The sequence below is a fragment of the Aotus nancymaae genome, unplaced genomic scaffold (genome assembly GCF_030222135.1).
Source record: "Aotus nancymaae isolate 86718 unplaced genomic scaffold, 86718_ANA_hifiasm-v0.15.2.pri h1tg000025l, whole genome shotgun sequence".
In the NCBI taxonomy this organism is placed as follows: Eukaryota; Metazoa; Chordata; class Mammalia; order Primates; family Aotidae; genus Aotus; species Aotus nancymaae.
This window is the reverse complement of record NW_026988438.1, coordinates 11,952,911-11,966,976: the sequence shown is the minus strand read 5'-3', so window position 1 is coordinate 11,966,976 and position 14,066 is coordinate 11,952,911. Positions and strand designations below refer to the sequence as shown.

General features: G+C 38.6%; 1 protein-coding gene across 4 annotated transcripts in view; it reads left to right on the top strand.

Moving 5' to 3' along the window:
- Window positions 1-14,066, top strand: part of UMAD1 (UBAP1-MVB12-associated (UMA) domain containing 1) — a 254,941-nt gene that overhangs the window by 22,654 nt on the left and 218,221 nt on the right. Inside the window, exon 2 of one of the 4 annotated variants that reach the window (XM_064380373.1) lies at window positions 9,741-9,834. In XM_064380373.1, coding sequence (XP_064236443.1) covers window positions 9,753-9,834 — 82 coding nt within the window. In that variant the 5' untranslated portion in view covers window positions 9,741-9,752. Of the gene's footprint in view, window positions 1-9,737; window positions 9,835-14,066 lie in introns of those variants that run through there. The other 3 variants (XM_064380372.1, XM_012450750.3, XM_064380374.1) reach the window with 3 other exon arrangements.

The following is a 14,066-nucleotide window of genomic DNA, read 5'->3' as shown; positions in this document are numbered from 1 at the left end:
TGAAATGGAATTTACTATTATTTTCTTCTCTTAAGATAAACTTCTTTTCCCTACTTCTCTTTTCTTATTCATAATAGCACTCTTCCATATCATTTCTGTGCATCCCTTCTTTTCTCATTCAAACTTCACCCATCTTAATCCAGTCATTTTCACTACAACTTTCTAACTTCTTGACTCCAGGCTCTCCTCAGTCAGTCTCTCCAGCATGCTATTTTACATTTAATCTCGTTTAAACACTTTGCTCAAGACTCCAGACTGCCCAGTAATGTCCAACAAACCTTGTTTTGCCACTGTGAATATGCTGACACTTTCCTGACGCTTTCAATAATTTATTTCATCCCTTCTTTTGCAGTCTTGATGTCTGTTGCTTATCTACATGTTCCTTTCTCTGGTGAGGTTAATCTCTTTGCCTTCCTCTATACCAACTATGCTTTTTGTTCATGTTGATCTTTCCTACAGGAAAGGCCTTTCTTCTTTTTTTTTTTTTTTTTTTTTTTTGAGACGGAGTTTCGCTCTTGTTACCCAGGCTGGAGTGCAATGGCGCGATCTCGGCTCACCGCAACCTCCGCCTCCTGGGTTCAGGCAATTCTCCTGCCTCAGCCTCCTGAGTAGCTGGGATTACAGGCACGTGCCACCGTGCCCAGCTAATGTTTTGTATTTTTAGTAGAGACGGGGTTTCACCATGTTGACCAGGATGGTCTCGATCTCTTGACCTCGTGATCCACCTGCCTCAGCCTCCCAAAGTGCTGGGATTACAGGCTTGAGCCACCGCGCCCGGCCCTCTTCTTTGTTTATACACATCACATCAAGTTAAACTCAAGGCTACCTAGTCTGTGAAGCCTACCAGAGTTCTAATTCTCATTGATTTTTATGCTGTGTAGTGCTGTTTTAAGTGGTGTATTCTTATCACTCAAGGTTAAAGCTACCAAAAGTATGGCCTACCTTCCTATATACTGTTTTGGTATCTCTGAGGAGAAATTAGTAAACTTGTTATCTAAATTTTTATATTTGTATGGTCATGCATTTCACCATACAAAAGGAGGAAGATTAAACATTGTTCAGGATTTTAATTTTTCAGCACTGTAAAATTTACATATTTATTGGATTTGAAAGAACAATGTGTGTGGATGATATATTTATACACACACGTGCACACACATACATACACATATATTTACATTATTCTGTCTAGACAGTAGCTGCATCAGTTACACAGGAATTTCAGTCTATTTGCTATATTTACATTAACTAGCAGTCTGTTGAAATTCAAAGAAGATAATCAAATTGAGAAAACCATGTTGCCTTAATCCTTTTGTCATGTCTAATATTACTTAAAAGGGAAGCCTTGGAGTAATAGGAAAAAAGAAATATATTCTTGTGCTCCTCTACCTCAATTCAGAGCAGTAGGATCTGCCCTGCTAAGCAGTCAGGCATGTCCTTTAATATGCAGTCTGTGTATACCATTAAAAGTGAATAAACTCTCCTTTTATTTTTCAGTTTTGTGTGATGCATGGAGAAAAGAAGCATTTTGCTTTTTTACGAAGACTGTCCCTGTAATACACAGTGGCTTAAGAGACTTGAGACAATTTTTTGAATAATTGTGAACTAAAACTTATATATGACATCTAATTGTGTTAATAATGAATTTTTAAAGAACTTTATTGAGGTATTATGAATAACATATATTGAAAGTATACAATTTGATGAGTTTTAATGTATATTTGTACCACTGAAACAATCATTATAGTTGATAATGAACCTATCCATCACTTCCAGTAGTTTCCTTCCACTCCCTTGTTATTTCTCCTTCCTTTGCTCCCCTCCCCAGTCAACCTCTGATCTGCTTTCTTTCACTGTACATTAGTTTGTATTTTCTAGAAGTTTATATAAATTGAATCATATAGTATGAACTTTTATTTTGTCTGGCTTCATCAGCTTATTTTTTTTTGAGATTCTTGCATATTGTAGTATATACCACTATTTTGTTTTCCTTTACTGCTGAGTGGGATGGATATGGCAGTTTTAAAAAGTCCATTTACCTGTTATTGGACATTTGGGTTGTTTCCATTTTTTGGTTATTATAAAAAAAGCTGTTGCAATATTTGTATATAAGTGTGAACATATGTTTTTGTTTCCCCAAGGGCTAAGTTATATGGTGGATATGTGTTTATGTTTTTGAGAAACTGCCAAACTCTTGTCCAGGTTGGTTGTACTCTGTTACCCTTCTACCACCAGTGTACAAGAGTTTCAGTTGCTCTATATCTTTGCCAACACTTGGGATGAGACAAGTTTTTTTGTTTGTTTGTTTTGTTTTGTTTTTAGACAGGGTTTCATCGTCCTGTCACCCAGGCTGATGTGCAGTGGTATGATCATGGCTCATTGCAACCTTGACATCCTGGGCTCAAGCAATCTTCCCATTTCAGTCTCCCAAGTAGCTGAGACCTCAGGCACATGCCACCACACCTGGCTGAGTTTTGTATTTATTGTAGAGATGGGGTTTCAAGTGTTTCCCAGGCTGGACACAAACTCCTGGCCTCAAGTGATCTGCTCATTTCAGCCTCCCAAAGTACTGGGATTACAGGTGTGAGCCCCTGTACCCAGCTAGGGCAAGTCTTTTTAGTTTTAAATATTCTAATAAATATTTAATGGTATCTCACTGAGATCTAATTTACTTTTCCTTATTGACTGATGATATTGGGCATTTTCCGTGTGGTTGTCTGGTGCTCATGTATCTTCCTAGGTGAAGTGGCTGTTCATATTTTTTGCCACTTTTGAGGGTTTTTTTGGTTATTGAGTTTTAAGAGGTCTTTATATATTCTTTATATACATTATCTATCAAATATGTGATTTGCAGGAATTTTCTCCCATTCTGAGGTTTGGACAGGTGAAGTTTTTTTTTTTTTTTTTGAGACGAAGTTTTGCTCTTGTCACCCAGGCAGGAGGGCAATGGTGGGATCTCGGCTCACTGCAACCTCTGCTTGCCGAATTCAGGTGATTCTCTTGCCTCTCAGTCTCCTGAGTAACTGGGATTACAGGCGTGCGCCACCACACCCAGCTAATTTTTGTATTATTAGTAGAGACAGGGTTTCACCATGTTGGCCTCTAATTCCTAACCTCAGGTGATCCACCCGCCTCAGCCTCCCAAAGTGCTGGGAGTACAGGCATGAGCCACTTTGCCGTGCCAACAGGTGAATTCTTTATACCTCACCTGTATTGGGGTAGTTCCAGGATCCCTGTGTTTGAATATTAAGATGCATTATGGGTTGGGTTCTAGCTCAGTTAGGCAAGTTGCCACTAGCTAATAATGGATTTTTAAGAATAAAATTTGATATGTTTTCTTGTGTAATTGTAAAATTTGCTCATTGTAGACAATTTAAAAAATACGGAAAATTACAGAGAAGGAAATGAGACTGGAGTATGCTTGGGAACTCCAGGCAGAAGTCCAGCTGTCAAGGCCATGCGTATCAGAAGCAAGGGTGCTCCACAGATTTGGAGCTTACCACATACTGCAGGACTATATAGACCTCCTCCACTTAAATTATTCTCAATTCTGGTAAGGATCGCCTCAGAAATATGATGGGCTGAGGTTGCAGTTTGTTTTCCCTAAATGTTAGTTCAGTGCTACATCTGCAGTGTTGGATCGGTATCTGAACTATGCACTTAATAACTGTTTGTATTATAGAAGTATGAAATAAGTGAAGGTCTTCATAGATGTTGTACAATAAGTAAATGTCTTCACAGCATAGAGCTTAGCAAGGCTTGAGAAAGTAGGGATTGAAAAGACAGAAATGGAATTAATCAAATGTATTTGACTAACACTGAGAAATATTATATTAAAGAAAGTCCAACACAGATGTCCTAAGTGTTAAGAGTTTTTGGCCTGTGATGCTTTACTGATGAAAAGCATTCAGTTTTGGTGCCAATAGGATTTGGTTTAAGATTATATTCTACTCTACTAGCTGTGTAAACTTGTACCAATACTTAACCTAGTTTTTTACTTCAATTATTTTTTGTTTGTTTGTTTGACGCAGGATCTCGCTCTGTCGCTCAGGCTGCAGTGCAGTGGGTCACTTTCACCTCTCCCTTCTGGGTTCAAGCAATCCTCCCACCTCAGCCTCTTGATTAGCTGGGACCACAGGCACACACAACCACACCTGGCTAATTTTGTATTTTTTGTAGAGACAGGATTTTGTCATGTTGCCCAGGCTGGTCTCGAACTCTGGGGCCCAAGCAATCTGCCTGCCTTGGCCTTCCAAAGTTCTGGGATTACAGGTGCGAGCTACCATGCCTGGTCCTACTTCACTTCTTTTACTTATCCAATGTGAATAATTGTGTATACCTGTGGGGTTATCGTAAGGATTGCAGGAGATAGAGTATACAGTAGTTCCGCCTCTTATCTATGGTTTTGATTCCTACTGTTTCGGTTGCTTATGGCAACTGAGTGAAAAAACGGATGAGTACAGTACAATAAGATATTGTAAGAGAGGAAAAGAGAGAGGGACCATAAACTTTTATTTCTATATATTGTTATAGTTCTATTTTATTATTAGTTATTGCTGATCTTTTACTGTGTCTAATTTATAAATTAGACTTTATCATAGATATGTACATACAGTAAATTCTCGCTTAACATCATAGATAGGTTCTTAAAAACTGACTTTAAGTGAAACAACATATAATGAAACCAGTTTTACCATAGGCTAATTGATACAAGCAAGAGTTAATTTCCTATGGCATATTTCTGTTCATAAAAACATCACCAACTTGTAAATAAAGATAAAAACGTTTATAATGTTAAACATGGAAATAAATGTTAGTGATACTTACATTTAAGAAATATTAGGCCGGGCGCGGTGGCTCATGCCTGTAATCCCAGCACTTTGGGAGGCCGAGGCGGGTGGATCATGAGATCAAGAGATTGAGACCATCATGGTCAACATGGTGAAACCCTGTCTCTACTAAAAAATAAAAAAAATTAGCTGGGCATGGTGGCGCGTGCCTGTAATCCCAGCTACTCAGGAGGCTGAGGCAGGAGAATTGCCTGAACCCAGGAGGCGGAGGTTGCGGTGAGCCGAGATCGCACCACTGCACTCCAGCCTGGGTAACAAGAGTGAAACTCCGTCTCAAAAAAAAAAAAAAAAAAGAAATATTAATAAAACAAGATAATTATTTACCCAATTATTCTAGTTAAGTACTCCAGGTAACCAGAGGCTATTCTGGCAGCTTAAGCCTTGAGGCAGGAACCAGCTCTGGACAGGACACCACTCCATTGCAGGGCACTCACACACCCACCCACACTCACTCAGAGAGGAACCATGTAGACATGCCAGTCCACCTAGTGGACACAGCTTTGGGTTATGGGAGGAAGCTGGAGTACTGGAGAGAAAACCCATACAGACATGGGGAGAATGGGCCAACTCTAAACATACATAGACAGTGGTCCCAGCTGGGAATCAAGTTTCTTTTCTCATCAACATTAAAATGAAGGGACACTGTTTAGGGGACATTTTGTATAGGAAAAAACATACTGTATATAGGGTTTAGTACTATCCTTGGTTTCAGGCATCTACTTGGGGACTTGGAACATGTCCCCCATGGATAAGGCGGGGACTGTTGTATACAGTATTTTGATATTGGGTCTGACTCATTGTAGGAACTCAGCAACTGTTAGTGGCATTTGTAGTTATTCCCCTTTGCCTTTCCAGTTACTAGTCTTAGGCAGGGTAACTAAATCTTGCTGTACCCCTCATAGAGGGGATATCTAAGAATGGTATTTACCAGTCCTTCCCTCCACTCTAGAGTAAGTTTTTATACCACTGTATGTTTTTGAGTGATATGAAAAGAATTATCATGGGATTAAGATAAGCTGATTGCAGATTTTAGTGTTTTAGTATATGCTCTTTTCATGCATGGAGGGATTACTGAAGATACATAGTTAGACTGACCTTAGGTACCTAGTGGTATGAGTCTTTAGCATCAGCAGCAGTATTGGTCATACAAGGGATTCCTGAGACTCTCATTGTAAACTAGAAGCATGTTCCCATAGAACATCATCTTGAGGTGGACTGTAGTTGAGGAAGGAGCTAAGTTGGTGGTCAGGTTGATGGAGTGATAGACATCAGGGTGACTCATGCCTTTGTATAACTTCAAAACTGTCTGAAATTATCCAAAGGAAATCTTTGCTGCCATTCTTAGTTCTTTTTTTACATTCTCTGCCTCGTTTGCCTTATTCCTGACCTGTTTTTTCCCTGCCTACAAGTGTCATGACTTCTGGAGCCTATATTATCCCTCCTTCTATTGGGATATGATAATGTTCTTATGTTCGGAAGTGACAGATTTTAATGTTATGCTTTGCCAGTAAGTCATGCTGTGTAACAGACTGCTGCAGCCAGTGTGTTCGAATGTAATGTTTTAGGTCATTAAAAATTTAAACGTTTCACTTAATTACTTGTTATAAATTCCTTACACAATACTTGGGTTAAAAAGAGGTTGTTTTCTTATACTACACTTGAGTTTAGTCTGGCTTTTATAACAATATAGCTAAACTTTTGGGGTTTGAGAATGACTTATCAGAACTACTTTAGTGATATCCATGTTTGTTCCATTTCTGACTTGTGGCCAGACATGAAAAGGCATTGGAAATTTGAGTCCTTCTATTTAAAAGGCTGTTATTCATATGTTAGAATAGTAGCCACTTTCTAAAGAGTTTCTCTCCATATCCACAGAAGCCCTTATTTTAGCATTCTGATGACATGTGGCACAGTGAACAAGGCAAATCACATGGCCACATCTAACTCCAAGGAGGGAAGAGAAAACTGTCCTATATATCTCCCTAAAACATAGCTGGTAAACAGCCCTAATGATTCTGTGCTTCTCATTTGTGTTCACCATATTCAGATCTCTCTCTACTACCATAGGCAAAGTAACTCACCCCTCCCAAAGGCAGTCTGTCTCATTGCCAAATTCAGTTACAACATCGTGCTCAAAGTTCAGTGCCTCTGGGTGATATACAAGAGTCTGTTCCTTATGTTCAGATGTGGTACCTCTTGATCTGGAGACTTCATGAACTAAAAAGACAAGTAACTTGTCCCTCCTTTCCCCTTACACCCTGGTAGAACTAACTGGGAAGAATAGTTGCCAAAATCACTCCGATTCAGAAAGGCAAACAGTAGGAGAGATAGAGCAGTCAAAAGTTGTAGCAATTCCGAAATTAATTTTGGGGGACCCCTATCTTGGGCCCAAGAATGTTTCTTAATTATGTCCAGATTCTGCTTCCTGGGAGAGGCTCCTCCATCCATTGTCCTCCATACCATTGTGTTCAGCCTCTTGGAATTTTTTCCTTTTCAGTAACTTCCTTGGCTACAACACAAATGGGCACTGGGCCTCCTTGGGGACTGAACAGTTTTCTCTGGCAGCCTCTTATCTGTAGAAAATTGGTGTCTAAAGTTTGTTTTAAGTATTCAATAATCATATTCCTCTTTGAATTGAGACCAGATTATTTTTGCAGTACAATTCTCAAAAATTTTGTTGGCTTCTTATCTACTTAACTTCAGTCAGCTTGATGTGTTAATAGCCAGACCTAAAATTTTTGCTAGATATAATTCTTAGAGTTCCTGTATTTCTTATCTTTTTCACCTTTGTGCAGGCCCCTTCCTTCTCTTTATTTACTTGAGGATATCTTGGCTCTACAAGGCTTCAGTCCTCAGTCTCTTTTTTTCTGATCCGTTTTATCCCAAGTGAAAGAATTTACTGAGTGCCACATTAGTCTGCACTGAGGTTTTAATATCAGCTATACCCTTTATTTGATCCTTAGCTGAGGTTGAGTTTTAATCAGTTGTTGTTCCTTAAAGGCCTTCTCAGTTTTGTTTTTAACTGTTTGGGTTTGAAAAGTAGTTGCCTCTTCCAATTGTATAAGTCATTTAATTCGAACTCTATTTTCTTACATTCCTGCTTGCAAACCAACTCTTTCCTGAATTCATTTTTTCCTTGTGTGGGTTTCTCTTTATCTTATTCAGTTACTTTTTTTCATTTGATTCCTTGTCTTTTCATCCTTTTCTTTTGCTTTTTCACCTCATCTTTTTTTTCCCACCAGGTTCATTAGAGGCCATCTCTCCTTGATCTCTGTGGAGAGTGCCAAACTATTTTGAAAACTTTTCTTCTGTATCCATTACTATATCCAGTAAGCTCTTTCTTCAAGGATTTCAGAGGCTGTTCCTTTTCTCTTATTAGAACATTTTCTTCTTTACCTGGCTTGTATTTTTCTTCTCTACTTTTTATTCCTTTTAAAAGTGAAATCTGCAGGATATGTTTGCTAGCAACAATTAAGTTCCTTTTACCACTCACTTAAGCTGGGATTCACTTCTTCGATCTACAGCTTAGGTCAGGGCAACCAGCACAAATCCCAGTATAATTCTCAGTTTCTAGAAGGCTTTACTCAGATTAAATCTTTATCTATCCTTCCTTCTTGATTTTCTGCTATGGGTGAAATATGTGAGAACTAAAACTTGGAGCATTTGCTGCCACCAGGATTATTCTTTGCTTTCTCTTCTGTTTTATGGCTTGTTAGGAACTGTCCTCAGAATCTTATGTGTCCTTGCATGTACCCTGCAACTTTCTCCCCTTTTGTTTTCTAGAAATTGTTGGCCTGGTTGAATGTATGACAATTGGAATAGTAGGAAGGGAGGTGTGTGTGTGTGTGTGTGTGTGTGTGTGTGTGTGTGTGTTTGTATTTGTGTGTGTGAGCATGTGTACTGGGAATGGTGCACAATAATCTCACCAACACGAGGATCTGCACTGATGGGAATTTGAAGTTGGCTGCAGTTTTCCGATGGGTACTGATGTGCTTTGGTTCTATGTCTCCACCCAAATCTCACCTTGAATTGTATTAATGCCCATGTGTCAAGGGCAGGACCAGGTGGAGATAACTGAATCATGGGGGCCATTTACCCCATGTTGTTTTTGTGATAGTGAGTGAGTTCTCCTGAGATCTGATGGTTTTATAAGGGGATTCCCCGTTGGCTTGGCACTCATTCTCTCTCCTGTTATCCTGTGAAGGGGTGCCTTCCCCCTTGATTGTAAGTTTCCTGAGACCTTTCACATGGGTACCAATAACTAGCACCAATATTGCATGGTTGGTGCTAGTTATTGGCATCCATGTGAAACTGTGAGTCAGTGAAACCTCTTTTCTTTATAAATTACCCAGTCTCGGGTATTCTTCATAACAGTGTGAGAATGGACTAATACAAGTACAGTGCTTGAGTGTCTAAATTAGGTAACCATCAGTAGAGGATCTTTGAAATGTTTTCTTTTTTTCAGGTGGCCTTAGTTTTATGAGGCTTAAGGTAGTTATGGCATAAAAAGAGACCTGGACTTTTTATTTTTTTCTATTACCCAAACCAATATCTGTTTTTTAGTTAGTGAGCTCCTTCCAGATTCTTGTGTTATCTATTAATTTGCGTTTATATGTAGGGATTTCCTGGGTTATTTTCTAAGTCTTCAGAAATTGAGAGAGGTTGCACTGTTAGCTTCAAGGGATACAGGAGTTTAAACTGGAAGATCATTTTCTAGCTTTGTCTGCTGACATCTAGAGAAGGCTCATGCATTTACATCTGAGCATAGAATTCCTAAGAGCAATTATTGTGATATCTTTATGCTTAACTTTTTGCTACAAAGGGTAAGAGTCTTACAGTTGCATCCACATTTGACATTGTGTAATGTTTCTGTTTCAGGTAGCAGCAGCAGCAGCAGCAGCAATGTTTCACTTTTTCAGAAAGCCTCCAGAATCTAAAAAGCCCTCAGTACCAGAGACAGAAGCAGATGGATTTGTCCTTTTAGGTGAGTCTTTTTAAGAAACAAAATAATTAGATGAATTATGTTTTCTTTAAAAAAATTACTTGATTATATGATTTATTTTAAATTATTTCTTATAATTCAGAATTAATTTATGCATTACTTTTTAAAAAGTGAAATCTGTAAAGATAAAGGTCATCAGTTACTTGGAATAGTGTCATCAAGTGAGATTTTTCTTGCATGTTGGTTTGGCTGTGTACTCCAAATTAAATTTGTAAAATCACTTCTCCCCCCCCCCCCCACTTTTTAACTGTGGAAACTTACAATCTTCAAAAAAGTCTTGAAGAATTTTTGATGAATTCAAGTTCTGTCTTATAAATAGTACTAACTTTGTTTCATAAATTAGCATCTGAAATTAAATTAGGCATGCAATAAATATTTGCTGAACGAAGTAGACTTTAAAGTCGAAATATGTTAGTGTTTCCTGTTTGTTAAGACTATTTTCTATTATAAAATTAATACCTACCAATTTTAAGATTTTTTTGGCTTTAAAAAATATTTCTTTCAATCAAATACAGTTTTCTTCCCCAGGGGAATTCTGAAAAGTACAATTTCCTCCATGTCGTTTCACATTTCTTCCCCTGAAGAAGAGTTTTGCACAAGGTCTCTGTATGCTGTTTCCAGAAATTCTCTTTCCCAAGTGTGGCAGGGCGTAGTCAAACCCAGTATTTCCTTCTGGTTCTCATCCTCTTCTATGCTGGACCTCCTTCCACCAAATTCCTGCTCCCTCTCTGAGAAGATTTACATTAACTCGTATGGTCTTCACTCCCTGGAATGCTTTTCTGGGTCTCTTTTTCCAGATACTGGTTTCTTACCTCTTACTTCTTTATCTTGGCCCAGTCAGACTGACATCTGCTAGCATCAGCCAATGCTCTGTATGCTTTGAGAAATAAGAGATGTTTCCCTTAGATGTAAGTGTAATCTCTGGGAGATCAGAATAGAGTTTTTCTCATGGATAAACTTTACTATAGAATTTTCCATCATTTCTACAGCCAAGTTCTGGCAGTCCTGGGTGTTTTTCTGAATCTGTCTCATATGTCCAGGGACAGGGGCAGTAGCTGGGAGGTTGGTCAGTATTGTTTTTTTCAGACCAGATCCCTTATACCTGAGGTAAAATACTGGCGCTTAGTCTTTGACCAGGGCTGTTGATTTTTCTGGGTAGCCTTCGGACTAGGATAGGGTGGGGTGTGGTGGACTTGATTGCTAGTCTGATCCTTCCTTCTTAGTGTGTCAGGGATTTATGTCTTGGCTTCCCTGACTCTGTCAACCCCAAGTTTAGTTCCTTGAAAACTGCCAGTATTACTTTCTTCACACTTCTTGAATTAGCCTCACTAACAGAAAACTTCAGGGGTGCCTCAGGCCTCCTGTGAAGTTCCTCTTCTTCAGGATTTCACAATAAATTCTTCTCAACATTTTTTTCCAAAAAACCCTGGTTTTCTACTCTGTTCCATATTCTTGATTTTAAAATACCTCTGAAGTCTTAACACATATGCAAGGAACTCTGCTTTTTTTTGTTTTTGTTATACATGTATTTAAAATTTTTTTTAAAGTTATTTTTTGAGAAAATAGAGATGGGGTCTTGCCATGTTGCCTAGTCTGGTCTTGAACTCCTGGCCTTAAGCAATCTTCCTGCCTCGGCCTCCCAAAGTGTTGGGATTACAGCCATGAGCCATCACGTCTAGCCTCTTTTCTGTGGTTTTTGTGATTAGAAATTGACTTTATTATTTTTGATATCAAATAGCCATTTAAAGGATGTAAGTTGGGTGTACTGGCATCTTTGAGGGCACATAGAATTTCTGATGCTGGACCTTAAACTTTTTATTCATCTTCTTTATCTCTACCTCTCAGCCACTTTGTAGGATTTCTGAGATGAATTTTAACCCCCTCTGCAGTGGCTCCTGGAGCTGCTAAGATCTTCTCCAGTTTCTGGTAGCAGGATGTAGGCTTGATGAGACATTCCACTGCATGTCTTGTAGCTACCTCAATAGAAGCCCGGTTTCCAGGGCCTTCTGCCTCAGGGTATTATCTACCATAGACCTCCGTCCCTTCCTAGGAAAGACTCTTGAGAAGTAGTCTTTCTTTAACTGAGCCTCAGAACAGGTTTGGCATTTCATGAAGGAATTTCTGGGACCTAATTACTCTAATATGCTCTCAGTACTAGCTGCTCCATCTGATATGTCTAAGCTCTAATGATACTTTTTCCCAAAGGCTGACATGCTGTATTTTGAGGGAGTTTTCCCAGGACTATCTTGGACTAGCATGATTGATGCTAGTTAGTGGTACCCAGCGCCATATGTCTAGCAGTTGAACAGTCATGGTGAAGAATCACTTCTGTCATAGTTCTAGGATAGCAGTTTAATTGGCAGTGCAGCTGGTGCTGCACCTCATTCAAATGACCCAAACAAGACAGACCCCCTAGATGTTGGCTGAGGCCTCTTTGCCTTTCAGCTCCTCTGTCTGCTCACTTTGTCTCCGTTTAGCCTCATTTCCCCTCAGGTGCAAAGCTCCACCCCTTCACCATTTTCGTAAAAATCCTGTGTACATAATCTTTTGTGGATGTCATTACTCTCCAGAAGTTTTGATGGTATCAATCAGCATCATCTCTGAGCTCTTACTTCCTCTGTCTTCTTTCTCTTTTCATCACTTATACCCTCTTCCTTCTTCTGCAGGTGCATCTCAGACACTCTACAGTGACATGCCATTAAAAGTGCTGACCCTGGGTCAGACCCCTGGGGTTGGCATCCTGGCACCATGACTTACTCTCTACCTTTAGCAAGTTATATACCCTCCGCAGTACCACTTAGTATATCTAGAAAATAAGCCTGATATCAGTTCCTACCCCATGGGGTTATTGAGGGGATTAAATTAGTTAATGTCTGTAAAATTCTTAGAACAACCTTGTAAATGAGCTAATACTATTATATCAGCATACACAGGCTAGGATTTAATGTTTCCAAGTTTCTCCAGCTAGCATGTAGCAGATCTGGAATTAGCCCAGGCAATTTGACTTCAGAGCCTATCCTCTAAACCACTAAACTATCCATTATTTTGTTAAAAAAAAAAAAGTTATATCATCAGTTTTAATTCTAAGACATTATTGACATCTTAACCTCTTTGTTAAAAAAAAAATTACATTCCCTGAAGTTGAAAAGAGAAAGTGCTGGTTTTTGTTTTAATAAAAGAAGGTTGGTTGTTGTATTACTGTTCATAAAGTTTGGCTTTTATTTTGGCTAACCCAAACCTTTTAACTTGTTATTATCTAATAGTTAAAATTTTTTTTTTTTTTGAGTTGGAGTCTCCCTCTGTCACCAGGCTGGAGTGCAGTGGTGTGATCTCGGCTCACTGCAACTTTCGCCTCTTGGGTTCAAGCAATTCTCCTACCTTAACCTCCCCAGTAGCTGGGACTACAGACACCCGCCACCACACCCAGCTAAGTTTTGTATTTTTAGTAGAGATGGGGTTTTACCATGTTGGCCAGGATGGTCTTGATCTCCTGATCTTGTGATCCACCTGCCTCTGGCTCCCAAAGTTCTAGGATTACAGGTGTGAGCCACCATGACTTGCCAATAGTTTAAATATTTTTAAAATATTTCAGAAAACTCCTTGATGAAGTTGAGATTGGAAGATGGTATATATTTTTTAATTAGTGAAAACATCCTTCAACAGTGAAGAACTTAACTGAATTGACAGATAAAGGTCCTGACAGATTATTAGGAATATTGTTAATTGTCTTTAAAGTTATAGTTAATTGTCTGGTAAACTCTTTTTTAAAAAATTGATTTGCTCTGTTAGATTGCTCTTTTTATCTTATAATTCTGTACTGACATATAGAGTATCTACTTTAGTCTCAGAGCATACTGTATAAAAAGAATTTGGAAAAAGTAAAGTAGGTCAAATGGTAAATAGAAAATGCTTTCACTGCTTTTATTAACATGGACACATACTTGCGCACATCTATTTTCTTTTAAATTTTTTAGTTTTAGTTATTATTAGTACATAATTGTTATGTGTATTTATAGGGTACATGTGATGTTTTGACACAGGCATATAATGTGTAGTGATCACATCAGGGTAGTTGGGATATCCATCACTTCATGCAATTATTTCTTTGTGTTAGTAACCTTCAATTTCTACTCTTTCAGTTATTTAAAAATACACAATAAATTATATAGTCACCCTATTTTGCTACCAGATACTAGATCTTATTCCTTCTACCT